The sequence below is a fragment of the Rhea americana genome, unplaced genomic scaffold (genome assembly GCF_003343005.1).
Source record: "Rhea americana isolate MKP2758 unplaced genomic scaffold, rheAme1 scaffold_10, whole genome shotgun sequence".
Classification (NCBI taxonomy): Eukaryota; Metazoa; Chordata; class Aves; order Rheiformes; family Rheidae; genus Rhea; species Rhea americana.
Genome location: NW_028185039.1, coordinates 2,629,907 through 2,647,243, shown reverse-complemented (window position 1 = coordinate 2,647,243; position 17,337 = coordinate 2,629,907). Strand labels below are relative to the sequence as shown.

General features: G+C 41.2%; 1 protein-coding gene across 7 annotated transcripts in view; it reads right to left on the bottom strand.

The window, feature by feature from the left end:
- Positions 1-17,337, bottom strand: part of PDGFA (platelet derived growth factor subunit A) — a 34,341-nt gene that overhangs the window by 14,540 nt on the left and 2,464 nt on the right. For all 7 annotated transcript variants that reach the window (XR_014895424.1, XR_014895425.1, XR_014895431.1 and 4 more), the window contains exons 3-5: positions 10,074-10,178; positions 7,752-7,939; positions 445-571 (exon numbers count right to left, since the gene is read on the bottom strand). Coding sequence is in view for 4 of the 7 variants with exons in the window: in XM_085301597.1 (XP_085157723.1) it covers positions 445-571; positions 7,752-7,939; positions 10,074-10,178 (420 nt within the window). In the remaining 3 variants the exon portion in view is untranslated. The remainder of the gene's footprint in view (positions 1-444; positions 572-7,751; positions 7,940-10,073; positions 10,179-17,337) is intronic.

Genomic DNA, 17,337 nt, shown 5'->3' with positions numbered 1-17,337 from the left:
ACTGTTGTTTCAAAACTCCTTACTTCTGAATATAGAAGTTATTCCTCAGTGCTTTATATTCATTTCAAGGCTATTTTCCCCAAGGTCAAGTAAATTTCAGCCTTAACCTTGTCTCTACAAAGTCAAAGAAATTAGGCAATGGGGTCCACCAACACGCTGCAATAGGACAACCTTTAACTTAGTTAAGCAAGACTTGAATAATATTGGGCATTTACTTTTATTTAAAGGCTAACCTAATGAGAACTGAGACAATTTAAACTCTTAATCCAAACTATTTATCCAGCACAAATCCTCCCTTAATTTTGCATCATCAACACAGAGAGAAATARCTGGGAGCTCTTCCACTGAGTTTACTGGAAGCAAAGTTGCTTTACATTCTTTACTAATATAAAAACAAGGTCCATGCGAAATAAGCATTAATACAAAAATAAAAGAAAAACATACCAGTTTCTTCTTCTCTATAATCTGAATTAGTATTTGATGATGTACAGGTGCATTCCATATGCTCTTCTAATCTCACCAGAACTTCTTTTAATTTTGGCTTTTTTCTAACATATTCCACTTTTGCCACCTATAAAATATGATGAGGTATGTACTGAAACACAGTAACGTAGTTCAGGATTGAACACAGGTAAATATATACCTGTATTTTTGAATGAAGCCAAACCCATATAAAATGTTAGCATACTAATCACCCTTTATCTTAATTGTGCATTGTGTAACTATTTATAGCACAGAATATTTGTTCATCCAAGTTCAGCAGTTTGAAACAATCTTCTTTTCCCCCAAGAGATAAAACAATTTCCCATTCATGTGGGTTTGAAGTTTTAAGCAACTCAGTTTTCACATATATCAGAATAAACTTTTAKATATGTATTCAAATCAATGTTTGTTCTGTAGATCATCACTTTTAGTATGTTTTTGTGTACRTGTTGACCACTATACTTCAGCTGAAGGCTAACAGTGAAGCTGTTAAATTGGGTTGGTTCGTAATATATTTTTTAATTTACAAATTGGTGTTTTCAAAATCCTTTGAACATAAAGTGCCCACTATTCAAAGAACTAGAATCTGAAAATCAGCTTAGAAAGCAGCACTCTCAGTCCTTCCAGCTTCTTGCAGTAACCTGTGGCTTGTTTAAAAGAGCTCCCATGCACTGATGTGCAAGGGAACTACCACCCACAGGCTGGACTCAGCTTTTGGTTGTATTGCAGATAGCTGGCAGGTACATTACTGGTCTTCARTATATCCAGTGGCACTGCTCCACTTCGTGCCAAAGCAATGGCATCCTTAAGGAAGGATGCCAGAGGGCAAGCTGAGGTTGGAGGAAGGAGCATGCTGGCGAAGCTCTGGCCACAAGCCAATCTTGCATTTGAAAGAAATCAACGTAGAAGGGAAATAGGTYGGGGTGGGGGGCACTAAATGGGACGACAACCTGACTGACTTGGGGCCTGTTGGCTGGGAAGACACAGGGTGCAGGAAGCAGGAACACTGCCATGCTGGGACACTAGAGGAGATGGGCCATGGACTGCTGGGCACAGAATCATGTCGTGTCACAGGTCTGATGGTCATGATTGGGGGTATGGCATGTTGTGCAAGGACATATGGCATAATATGAGAAAGAAGAGTGCTACACAGTATGTAAGAGGTCCAATGTTTAGTTGACAATTGTGTTTAAACACCTGAATAATAGGTGGTAGTCATTCATTTAGCTGGTATAGATTATCTTCTAGCCCAGGAAGAGAACATAGATCACAGATTTTTAACTGGCTTCATTCACTCTGGCTAGCCTACCCTGGGTTACCTAACCTACTCAAATCAAAACCCTTGTGCGATGAAAGCAGAGGATAAACCTAAGTGATAGAAGATGAATCAGGCCTTATGCTGATAGAGAACATCTCATCCAGAAGGAATCTTTGAGCTGTTTTTCTTGCAATCATGGCTTCTCAACCCTACTAATTACGAATCTTCCATTTGACAAAAGGGGGCTATAATGTGTTTGTTCCAGGGAACATAATACAGATATGTATTACTGTATACAATGAGAAAGAGGAATGAAAAGAATGAGAGGAGAGGCTGGTTCCCTCTGAAGAAATCAAATGACAGCGCTATGAAGTCCAGTCAGTATAACAACAAAATTTCCGGTTACTACCAAACAACCAAAGCATTCACAGTTACACTAGAGTCTCCTGGTAAGGGTTTACTGGCATTTTTGGTACGATTTTAATGCTCGAAATCATCTTCAAACTATGAAAACACTGTTCTCTGGTCCTTCTAAAAGTGGAACAACAGTCTCACAAAATGAGTGCTGGGTGGAAAAAATCATATTCCCAGTGAAAAAGCACATTCCCTGTTCCCAGAAACTCTGACTATGGACACCAACTATTAGGGACCTACGAATGACACTAACATAAGTTAGAGTGAAATCTCAGCCTTATTGAAATCAATGGGAGGTCTGTCACTGCTTTCAGAGGCAGGATTTCAAATCCACATTTTATTCACTGCCTCTTCTGTCAGCAGGATCTGAAATTATTTGCATTCACCCAGCAAACAAGAGCTGTATAGAGAAAGAGGTAGTAACTAAAATGTCCACATTCAAGATGTTTTCCAAAAGTGTCAGCTCTCTATATAAAAAAACTAAGAACTGGCCATGACATGTAAGAATGCTTTTGCTGAAAGATTAACTATAGGTTGAAGCAGTATGTTTCAAAATCTTTTATCTAAAAACCCAACTCCATCGAGCCTTTGAATAGAAAGATTTGAAAATATATAGTTCATCTGAGTCATCCAGCATCAAAGGATGACTAATCCCTAAAATTTACAAAAACAAAGAGTAATTACGACACCTCCATCACCAGAGACAAAGAAAGAGACCCAGCAATCACGAAACAGCTTTGATATCTGCCATGCTTATTACAACTGTTGGCATAAACCAGCCTTAATGAAAATTACATGCAACAAAAATAAACTGTAATCAAACTTTTTAAAGTCTATCTCTGTTTTACTTTGCTTTTCAAATTGAAATATATATGCAGTTCCTGTGGCTATTTGGTACTAAAAATAGTAAAACCCAAGATGATACTTTGAAGAACAGGTTCATAAGCAATTGTAGCAGTCAATTGAAAGATCTGCTCTTTACTATACTATAGTTAAAACATAATTCAACAAAAAGTTCTGTGGCTTTATTTCAGGCTAGTTAAAAGAAACATGTTTTGTGAGATACTGTAAACAGACATACTGTAAACTGAAGCAACACACAACAGATTAAAATTGTTGTTTGTGTTGTCTCCTAACACCTGCTGCTACACAGGATCGCAACTTATAATAATCTAAAATGATAACGGTTGTATGTCTGATCTTCAGTGGGTAGAAACAGGGCCAGCTATGCTAATAGCACAGAATTTGACTTTCTGTCAGCACCTTTTTTTTCATTGTATTTTCCTCCCTGGTGTTTACCTTAGACAATTACTGCTACATGTATTACTAAATGCTTTGAGGTCATCACACCTAAACAAACTACCCATATCAACATCCATTTCTTTTACTTGTCACTAATGCAACAAAACGAAGAATGGTGACAATACCTTCTAAACTACAGGACTCCATAAATAAGCTGTGCACGGCCCTGTCAGTCCCAGGGGCTGTGCACAGCCCTGTCACGACTCCCGTGAGACCGAAAGCACCGCCCGCGCCCCGGGGCCGCGCGCAGCCCTGTCACGGCCCCCTCACGGCCGGGGGTTGTGCGCGGCCCTGTCAAAGCCGGCGGCAGCGGGGCACGCCGGGAAACGCAGCGCGGGCGGCGCGGGGCGGGAGGCTGCCGCAGGGCATGCCGGGACGGCGGCGCGGAGGGCGGGAAGAGGCGGGAGCCGCCCGARGGGCGGTTTCTTGGCGGCGGGGCCGACCGTAGCGTTGCTGCATGGGCCGTGGAGGGGGAGTGGAGGGTGCTGCAGCCGCCTAGCCGCCCTTCGGGGCGGGATGGACTCTTGGGGGTCTTTCTGCCTTCTCTCCCCTGAGGGGGGAGCTGCCAGGCTTCTCCCCCTGCAAGGCAGGGTGCAAAGGGCAATGGCGGCCTGGCGCAGACCCCCCACCTTGGCCCTCCCAGGGCGCCTCTCTCAGACTCGAGCTCTTTGCTCCACCTGSGTCAGGGTTTCCCCCATCCCCCCTATTCTTAAATTTACTTTTCATATCTACCAGCTGGCCCTGCCCAGGAGGTCTGACTGCATGCAGGCAGTACCCTTCAACTAGAGCATAGCTTATAAGCAAATTGCGGTTTATTCTAATGATAGAAATGGAGTCATTGAGGAAGAATGTTCTGAAGACTGTAGACATTATGTACAGGCATTTTACCTGCATGTGCAATTTGTTCTACAAGGTCTAAACCCCAGACGCTTTGTAGCTCTGCCAAACAACTCATTATGRCTTCCTCCATTTTTGCCCTTCTCTCTTCTAAATCCATTGTTTTACAATTCTCAAATGATTGCTGGGGAGTAGCTTTTCAATCTTTTCCTTCCTTTCCAGCTCATTTTCTCTCAGCATTTCCCTCCTATTTACTTATTGTAGGACTAGCCTATGTTAAATCTCCCCAAAGCAGCTCAACATAGAATGTTCAGAAATGGTAAAAATCGGTATAGCTATGGCCCAAGGCCAAGCAGAAGGTTGAACAGAGGTAGATAGAATAATTTAGCTCTATCTTCTCAGTTTGGAAATGAATATTGCTGCCAACAACTGTAACACTCAGCTTGGCTATTCAAAACCTGCAGTACAGGCATGTTTTGCTCCATAATATTAACCATTTTCTGCTGCCTTGATCAAAAATGCACAGAACATTCTGTTCAACATTATGAGAAACCTGTTGGAAAGACTCGGGTCAGAACCACCCCAAACAAACRAATGGTCTAGTACTTGGAAAGATAAACACCTCTCACTATGTAGAAGCAACCAAAAGTATGGATGTTACTGAAATGTTTTCTCAAGGAAGAGAGGAAATGTATTTTTAAGTGAAACCAACACCCCTACTCACCAATCTATGTCACTGTTTCTCTGTCATAAGGAGAGAAATGCAATACTTCATACCAAAGAGCAATTCTCAAACCAGTTGATCTATTTCAATCAGATTTTTATAATGCTGTACAGGCACAGCTTGCTGAATACAGATTTCTTTAGGACCGGGAGGCTGTATCCTTATGGGCTCACAGTGCTATAGTGCAGGGGAACCCATGTTTTATGTATCTACCCCATGAAGGGGGAACCTCAGAAGTCCCATTTTAGGGGAGCTGTGTCCCAGCACCACTGGGTTGGGGCCTCCCTACAACCACAGTTTTACAAGCCCATTTACGGTACACCAGCACCTGACCAGGCTCAGTGAAGGCAAGTAAGGGCATCCCCCACGGCTGCCTTTGAATCAGATCCCCAAGAAAGGAATGCCCAAATAAAGCACCTTTGCTGCTCCCACCACACTGGAACGGCTGTCTCTCTTACCCTTGACCACAATGGCCCTCAGTAAGACAAAGAAAACATCCTTTGCTTTAGCCTGTTAGATGATGCAAACCCGCTTGCTGACCTTTCTGGGTGAACATTTTTCTAGTGTGAATGGGCCAGCTATGATCTCACTACCTTGTCAATGAAGAGGAAGTGGGGAAAGCCTTTTCAATGTTGAATCAAAAGAAGGCTTTTATGCAGTCTGACATCAGGGGAAAACACAAGACGGCTTTCCAACCGCATTGCAGGAACAGCCCAGAAGGCTCTCCAAAACCGCTCCCCCTACCTTTCCAGCGACCCTCACTCTGGGCCAGCAAGTTAATGGCATGAGCAGACATTCGGCTCTAAACGTAGGATTGGCAAAAGGCTCATAAAACCATCAATTATATCAAAGTTACAAGAGGATCTGACTCTGGAGGGCATAAATATGGATTCTGTTCAGAGATTTCTGGTGTGACAGTGGGGTCAGCCTACAACCTTTACAATGAACATCCTGTTCCTGCTTGACCTCTTGTCCTTTTTTTCCCTTCTACTTAATGACTCTTTCGAGCAGTCTTGGAGCTTGGAAAAAAACATTCTCCAAAGCTGGCTGACATATATTGATATTGCTGGTGGCAATATATTTACACAGCCACAAAAAGCAGCTGCTCAGCTGAGCCTACTTTTAGCTTGTGCCCTATTAAAATGAATGCAAATCTAAAAGCGCTAAAACTGTATCAGTGGACTGAATGAGAAACAGAGATTTCAGCACAGCAATGAGCTGGGGAAGCAGCCCCAGTAATGATGTCCTGCAAAGCTGCTGCCAGCAGTTGAGTTTGCAACTAGGCTTTCAAGATGCGCTTGGGGTGCCCTGGCAGCAGAGGACTGCCACAGCCAAGCCTCTCTCTTTCTCTCTCTCCCCTGTCACTGCAGGGGTAGGTAGCAAGTACAAAGCCACTCTGTGGTACATAATCCCAGACCACAAGCTCACAATATGCAGGATAACTCTTTGCTGGGCATCTCCAGCTGTTTTGTATGTATTAGTTGCTATACAAAAGTAATTGGAAGCAGTATCAAACACACAGATAACAGCACTGGATATTATAATTCTGRTTCAGGAGGCACTTTTCTGTTAAGCTCCCATTCTAAAAGGCTTACAGYTGTAATGCGTTAACTTCCCCAGTTTGTTCTCAGCCCTCAGTTAATTAAACTGATCCCAATTTTTTCCTCATTTCTAATTGTTTCTGCAAAGTGTACCAAAGAAATGGTGGCAAGCAAATGTAAAGGATAATTATTTTTGGAAACACTGAGGAAATGTGTTCAGATGTTTCTCCAGCTTATTTGAGTGTGAAAATGCTTTTCAGACATTCAGAAAAGGAAAAAGAAAAAAGTCCTGCTCAGATATATGCCCGTGTGCATGAGAAACAATGAACTGGCTCAGATGTCACCCTTTGTGTCTAAAGCGTACAGTGCTACACAAGTTAACAGCACCTTTCTTAATAAGAAATCCATTGCAAGTAGAGTGAGCAGTGTGTTGTGCTGGGCAATTTTATGTTCAAGAATGTTATTTTTTTAAACAAATTCCACCCTTAAAATACTCTAACATGAATTCACAAGTTTAACAATATAAATGGTTAGTGTAAGTCTAATCTCCTTCACACAGATGTAAACCAACATTATTTGTTTAAACATTGATAAAAATTAGAACACAGTGAAGCCCAATAACATAAGAAGTATTTTGCATAATATTTACTGGAAAATTGCAACAGGGAGAAATGGATTTTTTCTAATGATTAAATACAGCATGAAGCCGTTGAGTCTTCTATCCCTAGGGTAAGATAATTTGAAACACATTTTTTCAGATCAAAAGTGTTATGTTGTCAAATATAAAAGCCCAATTTAGGCTGCATAATATTTAATTAAGAAAACAGCATTCCATACTGTGATTTATTTTTTTTTTTTAGTCCAATGCCCCTTGAGTCATTTTATCTCCTTAACTTCAAGATCTGTTCTGTGCAAGATCATGGGAACCACAGAATCAACTTTATTTTCATTACAGRAGAAGAAAACCTAAAGGGAATCCTATGAGAATCAAATCCAAACCAAACATTTTCCAATAATCATGTAATTTGTAAAGGCCATCTGCTCCCTCACAATGGAGAGGAGCATTGCATCTAATCCACTTGCTATGAGGAGGGATAATAAAGATCAGGTAACACAGGACAGCCACAAGAATACCTGAAGCTCTTACATGTAAAAGAAGCCTCTCAGGGCCCCGAAGTCACTATTTGCTCACCTTGACGCTTCTGTGATGTATCCGTGATGGCTGGCATTTCACACTGCTGGTGTTGCAACAGCCCGTACAACGTTTCACCTCCACGCAGGGTGGCCATATCAGGAAGTTGGCAGAGGTGGGATCAATCTGACTCCGAGGTATCTCATATATAACCGTCCGTGTTTTGCAGACAGCCGGGATGGCTTCCTCTGCAGGCGGAAGAAATTCACACTTCCAGGTGAACAGCTGCTCTCACCTCAGAGCACCCAGATACTTTACACCACCAGTTTATGACTGGCAGCCTTAGCTGGGGTTTTGAGACAGTGCTCTCAGCTCCCATTGCTTACTCATAAGTCAGTACTGTTTGCCTGCCATTAAAATTGGCGTGCTACACCAGAGAGGGGCCTGAGTCACTCCAAAAGGCCCTGCCCTAAAATGAGGGTTTATAATAGTCTGAGTCTCAACATAGCTCGGAGCACACACCATCAGATGACAGTGCTCACTCTTTAAAACTGACAGCAAGCCAAGGGCTTCTCCAATACAGCTTCTTAGCCACTGCTCAATAGCAGCTGTTATTTTACAATATTGGGGCTATCATTGCATATATATACTGTCACACAAATGTGCAACACATTGCAAACACCACCACAGAAGTTGCACTGAGAATATTTATCTCACACTCAAATTGGCTAAGCTGGGAAACCACCTGCACCAGCTTGAAATTTCTGAGTTCTGGGTTTCCACTTCCACACCCTTAACATCCGTGTATCAGAGAGCTGGCTCCATCCACCATCCCAAATGTCAACTGCTATTCTTTCTCAATTAAATTATCAAAGCTTTGTACATGTTGGATTTTATTTGATTTTTTGAATGAGGCAAAATCACGAGAGTAGCATGACCAAAGAGCTTGCAATGTAATTTTTAGTTAATCCAGTATTCTGCTGGGCTCAGCTAAGATGAGCTTGTAGACAACTGTTCCAACCACATGAGGATCAAAAAGAATAGCTTTGTGCTGTTGCCGTGGATGGTGCTGCCATGAAAAATCCTAATCACTTATCTGTTTCAACCAAGAGACTGCCCAAGAAGGAAAGCTGATTAATTCAAGGGGAAAACAGTCCAGAAAATAATAGCAATGACAGGGACAATTTGTTCAGTAATTTCTCTGAAGGCGGCTTGGACTTTTTGCCTTTCGGTTGAAGCACTGATAGTTTTAGGGTAGATGGGGCAGGGAACTGGGGCACTGCCTGCACTGCTTCAGCAACTTCTGATGTATAAAAAATTAAGGCCTGGCCTGAGCCTGCAACATGAAAATCTAGGCTTGGCTTTGGAAGAGAGACATTTTGGTGGGCTAAAGAGAGTAGAAATTCTTCTTCTCAATCCCCAACACCATGGACTCAAGAAAATTAAAGGATCYAATACTGCAAGTTAGTTGACAGCTCCTACAAGTTATTGAGCATATCCTGTTCCCACTGACTTTTATGGGGAGGCATTCAACACCTTGCAGAGTAAGGTGCCAAGTGCAGCAGACTGTTTCAGAACTGCTGTTCTCTAGAGGCATTTAGTGTGACGAGTGCACTTGCCAACTCACACTGCAAATCCATGTTGACAGCACGCTGTGCTATATACTTCATACAACCATAGCTTCAAGGTAAAACATATTGACTATGAATTATCTATAACAGGTAGGAATATGGATAKTTTCTGCAGACAAGTGGAATGGTAAAAGGGTCAGATCTAATCAGATGAACAAGCATTGCATACAAATCCTGTCCTAAAATTCATTAATGTCTCTTTAATTTTATATTTGGGCTTTGCTGGATCATCATTAATGTTTTTTTAAGAAAAAAATCCCTTGTAAACATGGCTGGTGCCATATTAAAGATGGAAATCAATGCCCCAGCACTTCCGTCAATTGCTTTTAATTTTTTGGATAAACTGTTTTTTTTTTCTTTTAAATAAGGAGTCAAGCTGTTTCCTTTTGTACAGCTTCTGTACTGAAAACTCTACCAACTGTTGATGTTTTTTAAAGCACACTGCTGTAGCTGTTCCCCACATTATGAATTATAAACTGAATATCACAACATTTTCTAACCAAGGTCTAACTTTCTAACATGCTGCAACAAGAAGCTGAATGTAAAGAATTTGTGCTTGTCTGTCTCCTATGGACACCCTCCAGAGGACAGCTTATCAGGCAACGGCTCATTTTGTGCACACAAAAAGGCAGAAACTAGAAATGGCCTTTTCCCTTCGTGCGTGTAGCATTTTTCCAGTAAAATGTCCTGTTTGGCTGACCAAAAGCACCCCCTCTGTTTTTATTCTATGTACAAATAACTTGTTTCTTACCAATGCTYCTTTTTCTGCGAATGGGCACAGGACGATTTTCTTGCACATGTTTAGCAGAATGAACACTGTAAGATCTCAAGTTTGTTTCCGAAACATCATCATAGCCTAAAATGGGAAACAAAATATTAAACCTCAGCTATGTTACAAGCATGACTGCCACTTTAGTGCTGTTCTATACATATGTTTTGTTCATATGCACAAGACCAAATTCTACTGTAATTAGTCTAAGGTAACTCCTGTGAGTGCAATTGCAAAGGCAGAGAAGTCGTTAGCATTTAATGTCATGTATAAGCACGCACAATTTAACTCTAATACCCGTTTTACTGAAAGCCCCCAGTAACAGTGCCTACTCTGTGACACAGAACCATATCCAAAGACAGACAGTTGCATTTTCATGTGAAAGGCATAATACAACCTTTCTTACTGGGAAGGTATAGAAATAAGAACAAGAATATATCACTTAAAATGTTTCTTAGAAGAAGCTGCTTGAAGTTCTGGCATGAGACTACAGTACTAAATACAGTATTACACACCAACAGCAACAATACTGCTTCTGTAAATTTTCTGTTGCCTGCTTTTAAGGACAATACTAGRACAGAATTAAAAGCGAAAAGTAACTAGCATGGCTTTCCTTTTAGCCTCTCTGTTGCAGAACAAATCCCCTGTGAAGTATCCTAACCTTTGGAGGGGCATCTGAAGCTACTGCAAACTCTGGGACTGCATCCAGGCTTGTCTTGTTCCCTAAATAAGCCTACCACATGGGTTAAAGGGCCATGAGAAAAAGCGAAGATGGAAAACTTGGCATTTCATTTATCATAGAAAACAACAAAATAACTGCTCCAACTATTTGGTTTTGTTAAGTGAAGCAGTCCAGGTCGTGTCCCCTGCAGTGGGGTTCTGAAAGCAACAGCATGATCTGCAAACAGGATCAGGAAGACAGAAGCAAACTGGGCACTGCATATAGATTCTAGCACTGCTAAACTCTAATTTTTAGCACACATGCTGCTTGGAGCCCCCTCTGCAATATCACTGGAAGGTTTCAAGGTTTCACTGCCGACTCCAAAGAAAGCTGTGATACACACTAAAAAATGTAAATGATTATTATACAATAATCAATTACCCTGTCCACATGCTACCAACATCCCATAGTCCTCWATCACGCTGCTTTTAACCCCACCATTCTCCCTGCTACCTGTATGCACAGGTCAGAATATGCTCAGGTGACTTTGGAACGTTTATGCCCAGGTTTGTTAGCAACACAAATTATAYGGGACTGCTCTACAAACAAACCACCTTCTTTCCTCCTTGCTCCAAGAAAACCTTTCCAAAAGAGCATGCAACCAGTGAAATAACCTCCAGAGCCTGGTAAGATATAAGGACAACACTATTTTCAGCACCTCAGAAAGAGCTCCGTGCCTTAAGGCATACTTTTGCTCTTTGGAAAATGGTATCATAGGTAGTTAAGAGAACATGAAATGGGAGATCCAAGAGATAGTAMCAGGCACACTCACTGGTCCATCCTGCCTATTTTTCTCATCAGTAGAACAGGTTCAGTGAAATCTAAGGTCTCAACTCACATCAATAAGCGGGCTCCTACTACTTACGTAGAATGCTTATTTCCCATTGATTTTCATGGGAAATTTGGAACCTAACTTGTTAGCTGACTATGGGCCTTATTTGCAGTCTCCAATCCTGTAATGTTTGAACACAGCAATGACTAATGGATTTTATTTCTGCTTTTATTGTACCCCATGCTCCAGAAAACTGATCAGTGGGGTAGRTAAGATGGCTTGCCTGAGATCCTGCAGGAAATTTGCAACTGAGCTGGGGTCTGGAGCCAGGCCTCCTGCATCCCCTTCCGATGGCACCYGGCCATCTATCTGACCCCAAATGGTGTCATGAAAAATGAGGATCCGTTCTGATGTTCTTCCAGTCCTCTTCTGCTTCCTATTGCTCAGCTGTCCAGCACCTGAATACCAACCTCCCTTTTGGAATGCTCCAGTTGTCACAACCCCTCCCTCATTTTGAGACAATTAAGTGATGCTCGAAAGAAAAGCAGCACAAATCTGCTCCATGTAAGACCCAAGCTAGGCTCAGAGCAAGAACCATCTCTGCATGCAAACAGTGTTTTTTTTTTAAAAAAAAAAAAAAAAGATTAAATCCTAGCTGCATGGTGAGCACAGCTATCTTGCTGAAAAGAGAAACCGCCGATGATGCCAGCTGTACGGCAGGCCTGAGCCACAGGTTCTAATCCCACATTCAACACACTGGCATAGCTCCCTTTTAACATGACTGATTTCATGCTGTCTTGTTTAAAGAAACTGGTAAGACCAAAGGAATAGTATGATCAGCTAACCAATATGCTAAGCCATGTGCTTATAAATAACTGCTCAACTTAGCCGCAATTAGCCATATTCTATCATCATGTTTATAAAGCAAAGTGACATGTCGAGGAGCATGTGTTGCTTATAAGACAATTTTTAAGGTGAAGAAGGCCTCTGGCTCATACTGTATTTTGCTGTCTCGCTACATATCTTAGGCATGTATATTATTTCATAGGTTCATGTCCTGTTGCAGATGGGGATTTCTTAGGATAAAAAAAAAGAGATCTACACAGCTAGCACAGCAGACTGCAAAACAAGTTCCAGTGAAACCTCAATGCATTATGCAACACAAATTATATTCTTTTCTGTTGCCAAAGCATTGATGATTTCTTTTTAATAAACAGCACTTCAGAGCACGTGGTTGRTGTCAGGCAATTGCTATAATGCTGAAGGCACTTGGTCTCTCCTTGATCCCCACAGGCATTTGGAAGTCATTCCATTTCCCATTGAAGTCATTGGAAAAATCATTGCACTTAAGGGATCTTGAAATCAACAGGAGTCTTGCCCAAGCAGGGCTGCAAAATCAGAAAGTCGGCTTTGAAATCCACACCTCATTCTGGATGGGTGGCCAGAATACTTTTTTTTTAGTTAGTTCAAACACTGACGCTACAATAATTCAACTTGCTCTCTCTAGTTTAACTTTAAAGAAGCCTGATACCTAACTTATGATCTGGCAACAGTATTCTGCAGCGAATCATGTCAGAATTTGCATCAATTTCCTCAATATACAGAGTATGAGTGTGAAGTTGCAGGATKACTTCTTTCAGTGCTTAGCAAGAAAAATGGGAGTTTATGGGTGCTTAGCACCTTACAAAAAGAGGCTTGAAGCAGAAAGCTTAGAAATGGGTGGTTCTTAGTTTAGAAATTGAACACTGCTTGTCACTAAGTGAAGATGGAGGATGCTGCACTGAGCCAGATTAATGCAGCTCTCTTTTAACATTTTAATAACAAAAAAATGCTTTCATGGCAGCTGATCAAGAAATTTCTCTGTAATCTTTTCTCTACTGACAACATTTCAATGATGGGTAGAAAAACTCTCACAATTAGCCTGGGTCAATCCATTAATGTAGCTGAAATTGTTCTTTTTTTTGTCAGATTGGCATTTTTCCACTAGGTCATGGAGTAGCTAATATATAAATCACACAGTTCCTGTGACATTCTACCAGTGTGATTACTGTTCTCCTATATAAGCACATGGAAAGCAACCTAAGACTACTGTTATTTTATATTTATTGTTTTGTGTTTCCACATCTCCTTCCCAAACAACTATTATGTGCAAGGTACAATCTTAAATATATACAATTTTAGCACATACCCTTCTACATGTTACTTTGATAYACATCCAAAAGGTATAGGTCCGGAACGTCTAGTACCAAGAGCAGCAGGTTAGGAAATTCTCATTATCTCTTTTTTTTTTTAAGGAATTCAGTGTAAGGTACAATACACTGAAATGGTCTGTCTTACAAATCAGTCCTAGAGCCAGAAGGCCCAAGGCAATGTCAATCTGTTTGTTTGATCTTCTTTCTGGCTGATGCAAAATATGCCCTTCTGACATCCAAATGCAGAGATAGATGTCATTAAGTTTTCAACTTTGATCTATTAAAGGAAATATAAGTAGCAGCCTGTAAGATCCTGTTTTGTTTAGTTTTTTTTTCCCCTTTACCTAGACATGATCAACCAACTGTAAAGAAGTATTCTCTATATGTGTCTCGGGGAAACACAGGGCACATGGTAGATGCTTGCCCCTCATAAAGCTCAGGGGTACAAAAGAGGTTAACACATTGAATCATAACATCTTTGGTTTGAGCTTCACACCAAAAAAAAAAGCCTTACTAAGCCCCCAGTAGATTTTTCCAATGGATTCAGCTCTTGGATGCAATGATCTAACACCTTCCAAAAAGGTATACTGTTAATTTAGAACATATCTCCACTTAACAAAAGCCGCCCTGGTAGTTCTTAATCACAGGCCATTAAATTCACATGGCCTAAGGTGACCCTGCGGTTGATGCCCTTAAACCATGCAATGAAGCACACTCAGCCCTGCACTTCCCCACGCAGGGAGACGGGAGACGACTGAGGGAAAGTCTGTTCCCAGCGAGAGGCAAACATAATAGGTGATGAAATGAACTCCACCTCCCACGGGACAGATGGGAGAGGTGAAGCGCGAGGAGAAAAACCACACTGCTAAGCCAGGGAGAACTTCACAGGCGGAACGAAGGAAATGCCCCCGTTTCGGTGATTTAGTCTGTTAGTAGTAAAACTGTGTACTCTGCACGCTACAGCTGCCTACTTCCTGGGACCATGCATGCTTTCTATTTTAAATAGGGTCAGATTCAGCTCTCCGTCACGCCAATGAAACTCCRTTGCTGGCTATGGATTCCAATCGCAGCACATTTAACGTAACAGCCTGTTTCTCATTTAAACAAGAGAATTTTCATGTTGCCTTCCCCGGGATTTCGCTTTGAATCGGACATGCAGCACTGGGCTCTGACAAATTGGCCTGGATTTTCTTTATTGAAAACAATGATAAGCTCCATGYTGGGTAGTGTTTTTCTTTAAGTAATATGCCAGATGGTCTGGGGGTGTGGTTTCTAATTTTATGAAGGGGGTTATCAGTCATCTCTGTGCTACAATATAGCGACCAAATCTGTCAGAATACAAGAAAAACCTGCCCACTCYGACTTACAGAACTTACTTTTCCGATTAAAAATATATACTTTGCATTGCAGGATAGAAACGGACTGTTCTTCCTTCATTTTCCACAGATTCTGCCGTGTTACTCAAGAATATCAGACATTTTCTGCATGCATGCCTGATCCTGCAAACTCTTCCCCTACAAGATCATTCTTAATTCTTGGGTCCACCCACTGAGTTTAAACAGGGCTACTCACATGGGAAAGGACTGACAACATCATGCACTAAAACGAGGGAGAAAATAATCACTGGAGTGTTTTTTATTCTGATCCTCAGTATAAATCAATATATGCTGCAAAACAGAAATATTTCTACTGTACCAGCCTTCACTAAACTAACCCTTTTCTAAATGCAGTTACAGCTGTTAGAAAATACGTTTCAGAAATACCATCTTGCCAGTCATAACGGCAAAACATTTGATTTGCTAATCGGAGCTAACATTAAATATAGAAAACAGGCCCGATCCTGTTTACTAAAGAAAACATGGTAATTTTAATGTTCAATTAGTCACACTGATAAGCCCTTCATAAGAATTACTCATGACAGCAAAGGCTGCCGGACTGTGTTGAGAAAACATAAATGCAGGTAGTAAAGCCCAGTTACCCTCTGTGAAGATCCAATCTTGGCCGCACAGCTCCAGTAAGGCGGAGCATGCTTGGAGAAGGAGCGCTCGCGAGCCAAAACGGGGTGAAAGGCAGACTATTTTGTTTTTATCTTTCAATATTGTTTGGAGTCTGTGTCTTAAGGCATTACTATTTCATGTTGAAATAGTAAAATATTTATGTGTCGTGTTTCTCTAATGGTTTCTAAACTGACAAATTGCACGAGAAGAGCAAAATGAAACAGCAAACTTGTGGCTGACCTCTTCAATGTTTGGTCATGCATCCTCTGGTTAGTATTTGCCACGAGGTAAATAATTATTTTCTGAAATAAATTTCTCTGATCTGCTACATCCACTAATTTATTCAGTTCTCGCCGTTGCTCCACTTGTCTGCTTGATTCTCTTGCAATGGAGCCACGTGAACTTTTGCTCTCCTTGCAAGTGGTATTTAAAAATGAAGCATGTGTTAACAGTGGAGGATTTAAAAAATATATTCTGGTAGCTACAGAATACTGCCTGAAAGGCAAAAGAAACACGCACTATTTTAAAATCCTAGTTTGCAGGTCCAGCCTCCCTACAACAACAGCCAAGCCTTTCACTGAGTTCACTGGGAAAAAGATTTTAGCAGAGGTGCACTTGTCTGGTCCAAAATAGTCTTGAGTGGGGAAATATGTATTGCATCTCCCTTCGCTGTTGTGAAAGCTTCTTTAATTGCAATGATAAGTAATAATGATGAAGTACTGCTCTCCAAAAATATTAAACCAATGCCAACAAATCTGGTAATTAGCARTTAGCCTCTATGGTAAAGTGTTGTGCAAGAGAGCAATATTCCCATTTCCAGTGTAATGGGAAACTGTTTACTCCCTAATCACATGAAAATTGAAAGCTACGTCTGTAAAACATGTTCCTAGTGCATTACTGCTCATTAATACAGCACTACACAAAAATCGGTGAGTTAAACTCTAGAAGGATCCTGCAACATTGAATGAAGGTGATTGAACCTTCACACAGACTTTACAAAAATACACAGCATATGGTTCAAAAGGAGATGGCCCCGCATCAAGGCAAGCAAGAACTCATTCATTTTTCTCCATGTTTGTTCTTCAGAAAGATGCAGGTTTCCCTTGGGCACATCAAAGGTGCCAGGTTTATTCTCTCTCAACTGAGAGAAGAAATCACCAAGAACAAAGTGCATCAAGTGAAACCAAATGATAAGAAGCCCAGCTACACAGGGCTCCTGGATCTGATTTACTGCTGCAACGACTTGTTTGAACTGCACGTTCTCACTACACCCATTTGCATGCCTAATGATGCAGAAAATAACCCCGCAGTATTTTCTTTTGGAAAAAGTGTATTTTAAGGGGTAAGCTTCATAGGCAGGTTCCTGTTTAAAATCAGTATGGACGGTTTATTTTCCTTTTAATAAAGCCCAGCTCTTGAAGAGACATTACTTCATTCATAAATATTGTTTCAAATATTTTAAATGCCTCTAGGACAGTAGTTTAAAGATAACAGAGCAATGCAAGCGCAACAACGAAACCCTATGGAAATTCTTCTCCGCTGAGAAACGCAGAGGTCTGCAAAC